Raw genomic sequence first — 13,547 nt, forward strand, 5'->3', positions numbered from 1 at the left:
TCAGGGTTGTGTATTAACGAGGCAGTACAAAGAAATTAAAAAATGAAGAATTCATTAATCGACGCAACTTGTATGTGTCAACTGTTGTTCGATTGAATTTCAATGAAAGCTTTTTAATGAAAATAGAAACGTAAATAAGTAAATTAAAAAGAGAAGAAAAGTTTCTTCGTAAATAAAAAGGCGTGTGATATATCGGTGATTCGTTTAAATGTAAAAAAGAAAAAAAAAGAAAAAAAAGAAAAAAAAAAGAAAAAAGGAGGAAAGAAAAGAGAAAGAGAAAAAAAACGGGTTTATTATCGTGAATGGGATTCGATGAGAACGTGTACGTCAAAATTAAATTATCGTCGTACGAGATTCGATTGAAGTGGAGAAGGAAAAGAAAGAGCGATCAGATCTATAGACGTCTGTTTATAAAGTCATCTTCGAGATCCACCTTTAACCATAGGGACAAAAACTGCGAGCGGCAGAAGGAGGCGAAGCCTCCCGCCGCCGAAAAAATGTCGTGAGTATCAATCGTTATCTTTTATCTAAATAGACACAGCTAATGTTCATTCAAATGCATATATTTATACAAAAACTTATAAAGCTATGGGGCTTGGGGCAAAAAATTTATTTTGCAATTAGAGGGGATTTTAATCACTTATATTTTTTATATTTTATTAATTTCTTTCATCAATAAACAAATTTGAAGAGATTTGTCAAGGATCTCTTATATTCCCGTAACTGATATTATAGATTTATTTTGAATTTGAATAAAATTCTATCTAGATATGTATTTCATTTATATTAACAGATAATTTAAATGTTCAAGTAAAATTTTTATAAATATACCTTATCGATTAACAATATCTATCTATAAAAAATATCTATGATTTATTGTAACACGAATTAGAATATATTACAATGATTACTTAAAGCATTATTAAGTATACGTATATTATAAATATTGTATAACTAATTCATTGCTTATTATATTATATGAAATATTTATATATATTCATTCCATATTTTTAGGTCATATTGGTACATTTTATGTGCATAATGTTTCTTATATATTTATGGTACATAAACATCCGGAGTCATCTAATAGCCATTTTTATTCCGCGTACATATATTCTCTTCTTGTTTTATTTCATAGTATACGATATTGTAATTGAAAATATCAATATATCGTGGTTGAAGAATTTTTAAATTAGAAATTAAAAAAAAAAAATAAGGAAACATCTTTTTAAGTCAAATTAATTTTTACGATATTTCTTATAGCAATTTTCTAATCGTATATAAATAAAGCAGACTACGGCAGAAAATCAACGACATCGTTTTAACTTACCACGAGGCGCGTTAATTAAAATCTTCGGTTGTACATGAACAGAAAGTTTAATGGAAATCCGTGGAATAACTGTATAAACGTAAAGAGAGGTAACTGTATAGGCTTTGCCCTTCTTTTTTTTCCCCCTTATCAAGATATGTCGATTTTATAAAGAACATTTTTTTATTAAATAACAAGGTCACTTTATAAGAATTATATTTTCAAATTTATAATCTTCGTTTGACCTTTCTCAATATTTCTATTTTAATCCTAATAAAATACGAGATGATATCGTGTTAAATAATGAAAATCATTTTAACGTGAATCGTGTCGTTATATTATATTATCCTAACGATTTAATTTGATTAAAAACCTAATGAATTGATTTTATTGATAATCTTTAAAGACGAAATTAAAATATTCGTAAATACTTTTTATTTTTCTTTTTTTCCGACAAAATATTTTATATTCATTTGACTGGAAGAAAAGAAAAAATTAATATAAAATAATATTAAAGTGAAATAAAATGAAAGAGAAATAAATCGCATTTAAATCATAGAAAAAAAGACGTAATTAAAAAAGAGATGGGTGGGAAATGGGTGAAAATCTGAAAAACGAAGTTTAACGGACCTGCGTTATTATTGTCGTTGTATACTCCCTTATAGACGCCGAGTCTCCAGAGTTCAGTCAGTCGAGCCGCGAACCTCGACCGTGATGGTCACCGGAATAGAACTCTCTTGCGAGTTTCAAATTTAAATTAAAAACATTTACAAAGTATACATAATCACGTTTGTTCTAATGGATCGACAAAGGAAAGAAAGCGAACATTTTTCTAAATCGTTTCTCAACGCTAATAAAAGACTACTAGGTAAAAGAATTTAAACGAAAGAAATCATATACGTTTATTTATTTATTTTCTTCTATCCAACCTATTCGTAATATTGAATGATAATTCTTTTCTTTTTTTCTGAAAGACCGATGATTTTCAATTAAAAATGCTTAATTCTCCCGTTGTTGGACGAAGCAAATCGTTAATCGTGAAAGAAAAGTTCCGACTAAAAAATATAAGGAAATTAGTTTTTCAACGTACTTAATTGCACCGTTTCAATTATTTTACGTGAATATGTAAATTAGGTATTGCTTTTGAATACAAATTCGTTAGGGATTTAACCTGAGCCCATGCCATTCGGTCACGATAAACTTCAGTGTAAATAGAAACTATATGTTTAATGGTAAACTTCTTAAATGGTTACGATTTACATAAGTATAAAACAAAACGAACGACAAAATAAGATTGACGATATGAAAAAAAAATGTTCCATCGATTTTGACAGAAAGTTATTTTTTAACGAGACAAATGATTGAATAATCGAAAAGTTACTAGTCGTTATTATGAATAATTATTTTCTTTTTTCTATGGCGTATTAAATTACTACTTAAATTGAAATATAATTTTATCATTGAACTCGAACGACTAAATTTTGTCATATAGGTCACATATAAAAATATTCACCGCGCCCATGAATAACGAATTGATTTAACCAATAACATTTATTAACATCTATCTGGGACACTCTCTTTCAAAAGATTTATTTTATTACTTGACTTTATTTATTTATTTACTTTCAGATAATTATCACTTTACACTTTTACAAAGAGTTTATAAAATGCAAAATCAATACGTCTGATTTATTATAATCAAATTTGTTTGTCAATGAGTTATTGTTGATATTAGCGACAAAATTCTCTCTCTCTTTCTCTCTCTCTCTCTCTCTCTCTCTCTCTCTCATTCTTTTTTTTTAACACTATTTACATTTAACATATACGTGACAATATCGATTGTTTACATTCGTATCTAAAACAGATATGTCAGCATAAAATTTACCAAGATGAAAAATTATTTTTGTGACTTTCAAGAGTGTGAAAAACGATCGACCCTTTTTTTGTACGTTTTTTTCATAGAACTGGATCTAGACTATTTGGAGAGGAGGGGCGGTGAGACAATAAGCTGTGAAAACTTGGAAAACGGATCGAAAGAGGAGGAGAGCCCGGCAGACAGTCTGGATCGAGTTAAGGTCGTTTTCCTCGGGGCACCTGGCGTGGGAAAGTCCAGTATAATTCGAGTGAGCCTCTTTAATAGATATATTTCCTTTTAAGAAATTACATTTCTATTTCACAAAGATGCTGATATTTCTTTTATATAAAGAAAAGAGGGCAAAAAAGTTTTATTTTTTTTTCTTTTTTTTTTTTTTTTTCTTTTTTTCCTTCTAGCAATAATATCATATTTTCATGTTAATAAAATACCGATGTTGTAAAATAATAATTGATATATTTCTTAAGATCGTGAATATATTGAAAACTAGATAGAAAATGATCTTTTCGTGAAAAAAGAAAAAAAATGTTCTTTCGATATTCGTTACTCCGTTAATTATCTACCGGATAGGAGCGTTTGAGAGCTCTTTCAATAGATTGTCGAGGAAGATGGTAGGAGATAGGATTTTGCAAGATGCGAATGAATTCTGTTAATTTCCGGAGGTAGTTTCCGTCGGATGCGAGTGTCGAGCTCGAAGGAAATAGAAGGACCCGAAGAAAAAGAGAATAAACGTTGGTTAACGCGCTAAGAACGCTTCCACGGAATTCATTATATATATATATATATATATATATATATATATATATATATTTTTTTTTTTCTTCTTTTTCTTCTTCTCCTTCTTCTCCTTCTTCTTCTTCTTCTATCTAGGAGATGAAACGATTTGTCAGCGTCGCCAACACATTTTCTTGCTTTTCACTTGTTCCTCTGTCGATTTTTTTAATTTGTCTGCACTTCAGCAATTCGTTTGGAGCGAATTCTCGGAGGAATACAGGCCCACTGAAAAACGTGAGACGTTTTACCCGAGCGTTGTACTAGCCGATCGATTGTACGAATTGAAAATCACAGATCTACCAACGATTCCGTTCTTTCCCGTGAGTTCACACCTGGAATGGACGGATTTCCGTTATTATGGACTACGAAGCGCCACCGCCTACGTTCTAGTATTCGATCTGAGCAATCAGGAGACTTTTCAAGTAGGTATCACCGATATTCGAGAGAAACTTAAAAGATTGATTCATGCTTTAAAGTTAGAGAAAATATATATATATATATATATATATATATATATATATATGTATATATATATATATATATATATTCTATTTGTTTACGAGTCATAAAACAAATTTTATTTGCAAATGTTCATCACTCGTCATTAGAAACTTAAAAATATTCTCAAAAAGAGATCTCTACGTGACCTTTCATTCGATTGTCTATTTTAAAATATAAATAAATTTTTCATTAAATGTTCCTTAGAAATTAGATTGAAGTCATGCTTGCATAAAATATAGGTACTCTAAGTGTTTCCACGTGAAACTCGATCGAATTCAAAGTATTGCAAATTATAATAAAAATAGAGATTAAACAATATTGAATTCTTGGATTATCTTTTCTCAGTATATCAGAAAATTACGCGAGCAGATCTACGAGGCACGAGATATGAGAGGTGTACCTCTTTTAGTGGTTGGCAATAAACAAGATGAGCTCTCAAGCAGTGTAGCTTCCGGTACAAGGTACAGGGATATCGTCAATCTCGTACGAAAGCATTGGAGATGCGGTTACGTTGAGTGCAGCGCAAGATTCAACTGTCGTGTCGTACAGGTCTTTTTTAAAGTTCTTCATCTTCTTTTACCTTCTACTCTAAGATTATTATCATTTAAATTACTTTCAAACGAGTTCTGAACACTTTGGGAAATAATTTCGAATACGTTCTACAACAAACTTCTTCAAACTCATATCTTTTTGAATGAATCCATATAAACGTTATTTATTAAGTTTTTAATTAACTCTTGTTTTGTATTTATATCAATTTTCTCCAATTATTTATGTAAATATTGTGTAATAAGCCTGAAGGTAGGCAACGCTGCGTACTTTGTAGATAATTTTTTTCACCTCCTATGATAGGCAACATATGCATACATGAATGTAAAAACGCGTATATTGCCTATCATAGGGGAATTTAAAAAAGAGATTGCCGACGAAGTATAAAGTGTTGCCTATCTACAGGTATAAACGATAATACGATAAACAATATTTTCGTAAACAATTTTCAAAATAATTCATTCCTTATATTTTTCATAACATTTCTCATTTTATCATTGATTAAGAATATAATTTCATTTCGAATAGATTATTAACTTTAAATTAAAATATTAATTTCATCTGGACAAAATGAAAATGATCAATCTTGAATAGATAATAAGAATAATTTGAGATATCATTGTGTACTTTCACAGGTTTTTCGAGAATTAATGAAGAGTATTCAAGCCGTAGAAGGAAGACCGCCATCGCCAATACCTGCACCGTCATCGCAGCCTTTGCGTTCTCATCAGCATGACAGCAGCGAGAAATGCATTCTTCTCTGACACTGAGATCACATAATGGACGTACTCGATCTTTGCGATCGCATTTTAGCGAAGAACTGCTTCTTCTCCGACTCAAAGAAAGATTCACATTGATTTACTTCGTTATTCCTTTTTTTTTATTTTTTGAATCTTATATTTATTATTAGCCTTTCGTAAATGTTCCCTCATTGTTGGATTATCTCTCAAAAAAAGTTCATCATCGTGTTCATCGTTGTTTACATTCTTCGAATGTTGAAACAGTAGAGTTGGTAACAACTCAATGGACCTCAATTAAGTTTATTGGTTCAAACCGGAAATTTGCTTTTATGTCTGACAGCTTCCAATTAAAAGTAATACATCTTGACTTTCATTTTCGACAACACGAATTGGATAACTTTCGTTTAATCGACAAATTATCTGCCTTTCCTTTATTACGTTCCTCTTTCATATTACTCTAGCGTGTGATATCATTGTGATAATCAAACATTTCACGATGCGTTGATCTTACAAGTTACTCGCTCGTCAATTTAAGAAATTGTTCGTTTCTCGTGAGCATCGAGTTGAATGACGCATTGTATTTTAATCTTTGACGTTAGAGTTTTCATACACACATAGAGAGAGAGAGAGAGAAAAAAAGGAAAGAAAAAGGAAGAGAATGTTAATGGATAAAAAGCAATGATAGAGTACGTACTAGTCAAAATTTGAACAATTGAAAATGAATATGCGTGTTAATTATCGTAACACGGCGAACTTCAAAATACAATTATTGTTAAACGATTCAATGAAAACAATACCCCATTTCCGAATTGATTAAATCAATCATATATGACTATGATATACAAGTTGGTCAAAAAATTTTTAGATGATTTTAAAGATCAATTATTTTTTTTTTTCGAAACTTTGTGAACTAATTTTTGTTTCCGATTGTAAATGAGTTCCTAGGCTTACAGTTTTACAATCTTAAAATAAAAATTAATCTAAGAAATCTCATAAAAAAATAATAGATTCTTAAAATCACCTAAGAAGTTTTGGCCCGCCTAGGAACTTTTGGCCCATCCTGTATAACGCGTGCAATTAATTCTTGATTATATACACAAACACGTATACATATACATATATATATATATATATATATATACATATATATATACATATATATACATAGACAGACACAGGAATATATACGTATATACATGTGCGCACGATAGGAATAAATGTACAGCAATTTTGAGAAAATTTTTTGCTGACTGGATGTTAAGCAATATGTACACGAATCATTTTACAAATGTTACTCAAGTTGGTCTTTCTACAGACCTTTACGTTAGCTCGAGTTGTGAAAAGTAAATTGCGAAAAAAAATATTATAGAAGCTCGTAAAAATAACGCACACACACACATATACACACACACAAAAGAAAAGAAAAGATAAAAAAAGAAAAAAAAAAAATCCATAAAAAAACCAAGAAAATATTATGAGACTATATAACTGCCGAAATCTGTACACACGCACGAGATTAAAAATTAGCGATCAATTAATCTCATCAACACATTGTAGGTAATTCCACATCCTTTGATTTTCGGCCTAATAATATTGTAACAGCGATGGGCTGTCAGGAGTTACCTCAACAGAAGCAATAGTATACACATCTATTTTTAAAATAATTATTGTTAAGAAAATTAATCACTAACATGTAAGAAATAAGAAAAAGAAAAAGAAACGTAGCAGTATTTATGAACAAATATTAAAATACATGTGTATGTATACATGTATATATATATATACATATACGATATGTGTGTTAATAAATATCGTTGTTATCGTTTATATACATACGTAACATGAATATAAAGAAGTTTGTATTTTAGCTTCTAAGGATAAAAAGAGCGAGTTGACTTCGTGATATATATACGTACATATATATATAATATATATATACTATATATGTATTATATGTATACTATATATATATACTATATATGTATTATATGTATACTATATATATACTATATATATACTATATATATAGTTGTTTATTAGTTCCGGTATTTAATCGGATTGTTATTTAAAGCTATCTAGGCAACGTATGTATATCGTATACATACATTGTACGATATGATATACGTAAATTAATTATAGACCACATGATGTGTGTATGTGTGTGTATATATTCATATATACATGTATGTATATATACACATACAAAATACAAAACGCGTGTTCGTTGAAAATCTTTGTACCCAGGAATGAGAGAAGTGTTATTTTATGTGTGAAACGTGACTCTTTATTTTCTATTCTGAAGTCGTACAATAAAAAATTCCAAGGAGAATTGTTTTTGTAATACCTAATAGAATTTTTTTCATTTGATTGATATATTTTCCTATCGTTTCTCATTTGTTCTACGATCATTCATGAAATGTTTATCTTTGGCATAATCATGGCTGGGCAATGGGGTGAAAAATTATCAAAATTATCGTAATATAAATACTAATATTTCAATCAACAATATATCAAATCGAAAACGAATTTCTAAGTCTGAGATTATTTAGCTATGTCTGAATTGTCGAAGGAAATCCAAAAAAAATGTTATTGAAAAGTTTTGGATATCAAATCGCATCGAAGAATCAAAAAAGAGGTTACAGAATTACTGGCATTTGTAAATCTAATTCGAATATAGGACAACGATACGTGCTAAGGGTTTGAAGATTATAATTAGAATCCTTTATGATCATTTATGTAATAACTATTGACTACAGCAAAAGATTTTTTTATGAAGGTCAGTACAACGAGAGGCGTTCCAAGTACAAGTACAAATTTGAAGGAAGCTCTATGCGAAAAAATTCCGGTTCATTATGATCTCCTTCGAAATTTTCGAAAAGAACACGGTCAATCTGTGATCAGTCGTATTACTGTGGACAATGTATACGATGGTCTTCAAGGTGTCAATACAATGGTCAGAGAAACGTCAGAAAATGATTCCAAGTATGGGGTAATGATGATTACCTAATCTACAAAGAAAAGAAAGCAAAAAAAAAATTGTGTTCGTTAGGTTCGTATATACGTATAAAGGATAGACATATTTATTAGATTAGGTACCGTGGATTAACTATCCCAGAAGTTTTAAATCTTCTTCCACGTAATGGAACATCTCCAAGTGTTGAAGCTGTTTTTTGGTTACTATTAACCGGCGACGTACCCACTCAAGAACAGACAAATTCATTGATTAATGATTGGTCCTCTCGACGACAAAGAAGAAAAGAATGGTGGTCAGGACCAGGTGGTGGAATCGTTGGTTCTGTTCTTCAAAATTTACCGGACAACGTGACACCATTGGGAAGACTCTCGATCGCTTTGACTGTTCTTCAAACAGATAAACACACGAAAAAGGCTCTTCAGAACGGAGCTCTGAATCATACTCATTGGGAGGTAACGGGGAAAAAAAGATAATTGCTTTTTTTTTTTTTTTTTTTTTTTTTTTTTTATATAAAAATATAATTTCTTTTTTAGAGGTAAATTAGTTCGTTTTGAAAATTGTACACGTTAGTTCCAACGAGTATTCGTTTTGTTATAAATGTCAAATGTAAGAATTCTTGGATGTGTAAAACGATGTAATAATTCTTCTAAATACTTTCTCTTTTATTTTTAAGCATATTTACGAGGACAGCATGGAACTATTAGCAGCGTTACCAGCCATTATTGGCCTCGTTGGCAAAGGTCGAGAGTTGAGAAACGTGACGGAAGGAGGTGACTGGATAGATTTTCTTTTAGAATGTTTGAGCAATACTTCGGAGGATTTAAAAGGCAGGACAACATCTGTTGGAGATTTTCTTCGTTTATACGTCAGTTTAAATGCGTACGTTTCTAATTCACTTTTACTTTAGTAACATCATCATTTACTTTAGTAACATCATTACATTTGTTGCATATACGATATATTATATATGTGCAACAGATGTATTCATCCATCTATCGGCAATCTAACTTATCGACAATCTAACTTATCGACACTATTATTATTCAATGATAAAACGAAAGAGTTGTCAAAGTTTTAGTTTATACATTTTCATACTAGATGGCTACGATATTTTCTATTGAAAATATACAATTATCATGTGAGAATTTTTTACCGACAATTCTATAAAAAAAAGTTTTTAATTTAGTGATGAAGATGGTGGTGTACCTGGTGTTCATATAACACAAATTTCGGGAGCTTCATACTTAGATATTAGTCAGGCATTAGCTTCAGGAGTTTTGGTTTATGAAAATGAACCGATTACGGGAACGATGTTTCAAGTAAATCAAAAAGCAAACATTATGTTAATATGTTATAATTGTAAATGTCTGGAAATTTCATCATTTTATATTAATATAGTACATGGAATTTCAAAAAAAAGTAAGAAGTATTTTGGGTACTAAACCTAAGGAAGAAACATTGAAAGATTTTTTGACGTCTTTTATTAAAGAAAATAAATTGATTGGACATAAGGAAACTCGATTCCTTGATTCACGTTACGCGGCACTTTTAAATCATGTTAAAACATATTTACCTGGTGATGCAGAAGTAAAGGTGAGTGATCGATATATATATATATATATATATATATATATATATATATGAACGTTATGATATATTTACATAAATGAACGTTTAACAATTAATAGAATTATTATTAAAAGTTAATTGAAAATTTTTTATTTAATTTAGCTTTCTCAAGATATTACGCGAGTTTTAACATTTCTGATGAAAAATACGAAAAACAAAAATATCTTTCCAGAAGTTAACAGCATAGCTGCTCCAATGTTTCAGGTAATATTGAAATCCAAGAAATTTCTTCTTTGTTATTAATTGAATTATGACGTAATAAAAGCTGTATTTTTTCAAAGTTTTATGGACTGAAAGATATGAAATTCAATCAAGTATTACTCTGTATGTCACGAGCATTGGGAGCAATTGCTTCGATTATTTGGACTAGAGCGATCAATGCACCAATTGAACAACCAAAATCAAACAGTACATATACATATTTTTATTCGCTTCGAGATATTCGTAATAAAATGAAAAAAAGGACTCGAATTAAACATTTAACAAAATTTACTTCGTAATAATTAGTGATGATATATAACAAATAAGTTACATTGAGACGATGTTGAGTTTATTATAAAAGAAAAAAAAATTGTAAATATTTATGAAACAATCGTTATACACATATATATACGTAAATACATATTTTCATGATTAAAAAAATAATAATTCAATGTATTTTGATAATGAAATAAAACAGAAACTTCGTGTATGTTCGTATTTGTTTGAAATCATGATTACAATATGGCGGCTCCCGCCAAAGAAGCATTTTCATAATTTCACAGGCGCTTCGTTTATTACGTACAAGTTGTGTCCTTATGACCACAGCAAAATAACAATCTGTTAAAATTGTAAAATTCAGTGATAAAACTGTTCGTGCCAAAATAACTATCATGGATTTAATTGCGTATTATTTATTGTACGATCTTTAGGATGCGCAAAAGACGTGTTTGCCTGTTAAGAACGGTTTGAAGAGTTTATATTATCAGAAGAAGGAATAGAACAAAATTTTCAGAAACTTTAATTTATGGCAAGAAGAATACCATTTAATTGTAAATAGTTATAAATCGTAATCTTCTTATTTATTACATAATATTTTATTATAAGGATCGAAGATTAAAAAAGTATAAAAATTAATGCAAAAATATGTTCTGCATTTGAATTTAAAATTTAAATTCTTATCTTCATTTGTTTTAATGCAATTTTGAAAAATATTTCATTAGAAATACATGATGGCAGAAACGGAAAGAATAGAAATATCGGAAAGCAGAATCAATATGCATGAAATAAATACTAATGAGATAAGGCCAGTGTCAAGTTTACTTATGACTCATTCAATAAATTCAACAACATCTGGATTTATAACTAATACTCGGATGTTTAATTTCGGTAGAAGAACAAACCAACATTCCAGAGTTTTGGCTAACTTGTCTTCTACTTTTCAAGAAATTAGACCTTTTATAGAACGAACACGTACTGTACGTTATATATATGAGAAAATTTTACCATATTTTAATACTATTAAGGATATCTCATTATTTAATTAATTTGATTTTTTATAGAGTCCTCGCATTGCATTAAGCTCTCTCTTAAATCTTCAAAGGCTTCAGAATCAATCAAGAACAGTTCTTCCTTCTACAGATACCTATGTAATTAATGTTGATGATCAAACAACAAGCAATATAACCATGCATAATCAACCTGCACATGATCATCATAATCATCGTACCACAACAACAGATAATTTTTTAAATAATATACGTGAAGCAGCAAATGAAGTGGCAGCAGAAACACATAATAATAATGGAGATGAAAGCGCTCAAAACAGACTTCAAAGAAATCCAGAAGCAGCAGAACTATTACGTATATTGCAAAGATATGTTCCCTATATTTTAATACTTTTAGTTAAAGGCATTTATGATCACCGAGCAGGGATACTAAATTTTATAGTATTGCTGAGTACTTTCATATGTGCCAATAATGATCTTAAGCATGAAATTGCCAAACAACAAAACAGAAGTTGGACATCTTTATTGTCAATTATGTGCTTCATAGCAGGTTGCTTTCTCTTCTTAAATGTTATGTTTGAAATACATATATTTACAACTCAACCTCTTTCAATCTCAGAGCTTCTGTGGTCAGTAGTTGTAACAGATTTTGTTCTAAAATTGATCACTATTGTTTTTAAAGTGATCTTAACTTGTTTACCTGTAAGACTGCTGGCATTTCACAAACGTGTAAGTACTTCATTTTTATGTTTACAAGAGTTTCTTTTATATATATTATAAAATTTTTAAAACACAATATATACTTATACAAGACAAAAAATTATTAATAATTAATATTTATTTAGGGAAAATTTTATGTGATGGTAGAGGCTACATCACAACTATGTCGATGCGTTGCACCAATTCAACCGTGGACATATTATTTGACTGAAACATATCAAGGCCCAGAAAGAATAGTAGGAATTTTCTTATCTGCAGTATATACTATCAGTAAAGGAAATGATTTACTATCATGTGTAACATTGTTCATTAAAACATTATTGAAGTTAGTGCACAATATGGTATGTTACTAATTTTTGATGTTAGTAATTTTATTAAGTAAACATTTTATAATTTTGTATTTATCTTAGAGCTTAGGAGAAAGTCCATCTGTAGAGCAGCTATTAGATTCTGGTGGCATATGTGCAATATGTCATGAAGAATATAATTCACCTATCAGGCTCAATTGTCAACATATCTTCTGTGAAGTTTGTGTATTAACATGGCTAACTAGGGGAAGATCATGTCCATTGTGTCGTGCACCAATTGCAGACGATGCAATTTACCATGATGGTCATACAACATTGTTTGTTCAATTGTATTAAATAGTAAATTGTTATATATATATATATATATATATATATATATATATATATATATATGTGTGTATATATATATATGTATATATGTATGTATATATATATATATGTATATATATGTATATATATGTGTGTGTGTGTATATATATATATATATTGCAAGATAAGATTTATTAAATCTTTTCTGAAAAAGGTACAGACGAAATGATCGATTTATTTTTTTATCAATTGAATTCTTGCATGTTTTAAAAAATATATATTTTACAAGCATCATAGTTTAGCTATACATTTTTATTATTATATTAATTATTATCATGTAAAATATTATGCACATAAAATTCATAGTAATAAGT

General features: G+C 29.3%; 3 protein-coding genes and 1 long non-coding RNA gene across 7 annotated transcripts; 3 read left to right on the forward strand and 1 right to left on the reverse strand.

The window, feature by feature from the left end:
- The first annotated feature begins 1,874 nt into the window (after positions 1 to 1,874).
- On the forward strand, positions 1,875 to 8,006 carry LOC124950628 (ras-like protein family member 10B). The gene is made up of 5 exons (XM_047497596.1): positions 1,875 to 2,177; positions 3,272 to 3,432; positions 4,142 to 4,378; positions 4,803 to 5,006; positions 5,642 to 8,006. Exons 1-5 carry the CDS (start codon positions 2,108 to 2,110, stop codon positions 5,768 to 5,770), a joined length of 801 nt encoding a protein of 266 aa, XP_047353552.1. The 5' UTR covers positions 1,875 to 2,107; the 3' UTR covers positions 5,771 to 8,006.
- LOC124950632 lies at positions 7,792 to 9,639 on the reverse strand. Its single transcript, XR_007101407.1, has 3 exons — positions 9,434 to 9,639; positions 8,843 to 9,106; positions 7,792 to 8,754 (listed from the first exon to the last, which is right to left on the reverse strand). It is a non-coding gene; the product is annotated as an uncharacterized LOC124950632 (long non-coding RNA).
- LOC124950630 (probable citrate synthase, mitochondrial) lies at positions 8,205 to 11,292 on the forward strand. Its single transcript, XM_047497599.1, has 7 exons — positions 8,205 to 8,735; positions 8,834 to 9,172; positions 9,394 to 9,599; positions 9,907 to 10,039; positions 10,119 to 10,313; positions 10,452 to 10,553; positions 10,631 to 11,292. Exons 1-7 carry the CDS (start codon positions 8,517 to 8,519, stop codon positions 10,847 to 10,849), a joined length of 1,413 nt encoding a protein of 470 aa, XP_047353555.1. The 5' UTR covers positions 8,205 to 8,516; the 3' UTR covers positions 10,850 to 11,292.
- LOC124950623 (RING finger and transmembrane domain-containing protein 2-like) lies at positions 11,160 to 13,268 on the forward strand. 4 transcript variants are annotated; one of them, XM_047497586.1, is made up of 5 exons: positions 11,160 to 11,380; positions 11,552 to 11,806; positions 11,891 to 12,565; positions 12,682 to 12,881; positions 12,967 to 13,110. In XM_047497586.1, exons 2-5 carry the CDS (start codon positions 11,558 to 11,560, stop codon positions 12,971 to 12,973), a joined length of 1,131 nt encoding a protein of 376 aa, XP_047353542.1. In that variant the 5' UTR covers positions 11,160 to 11,380; positions 11,552 to 11,557; the 3' UTR covers positions 12,974 to 13,110. The 4 variants fall into 4 exon arrangements, with proteins under 4 accessions (XP_047353542.1, XP_047353540.1, XP_047353541.1 ...); XM_047497584.1 differs by having other exon boundaries at positions 11,162 to 11,452; positions 12,682 to 12,897; positions 12,967 to 13,268; XM_047497585.1 differs by having other exon boundaries at positions 11,162 to 11,397; positions 12,682 to 12,897; positions 12,967 to 13,268.
- The last annotated feature ends 279 nt before the right edge of the window (positions 13,269 to 13,547 follow it).

Source organism: Vespa velutina, chromosome 7, assembly GCF_912470025.1.
Source record: "Vespa velutina chromosome 7, iVesVel2.1, whole genome shotgun sequence".
NCBI lineage: Eukaryota > Metazoa > Arthropoda > Insecta > Hymenoptera > Vespidae > Vespa > Vespa velutina.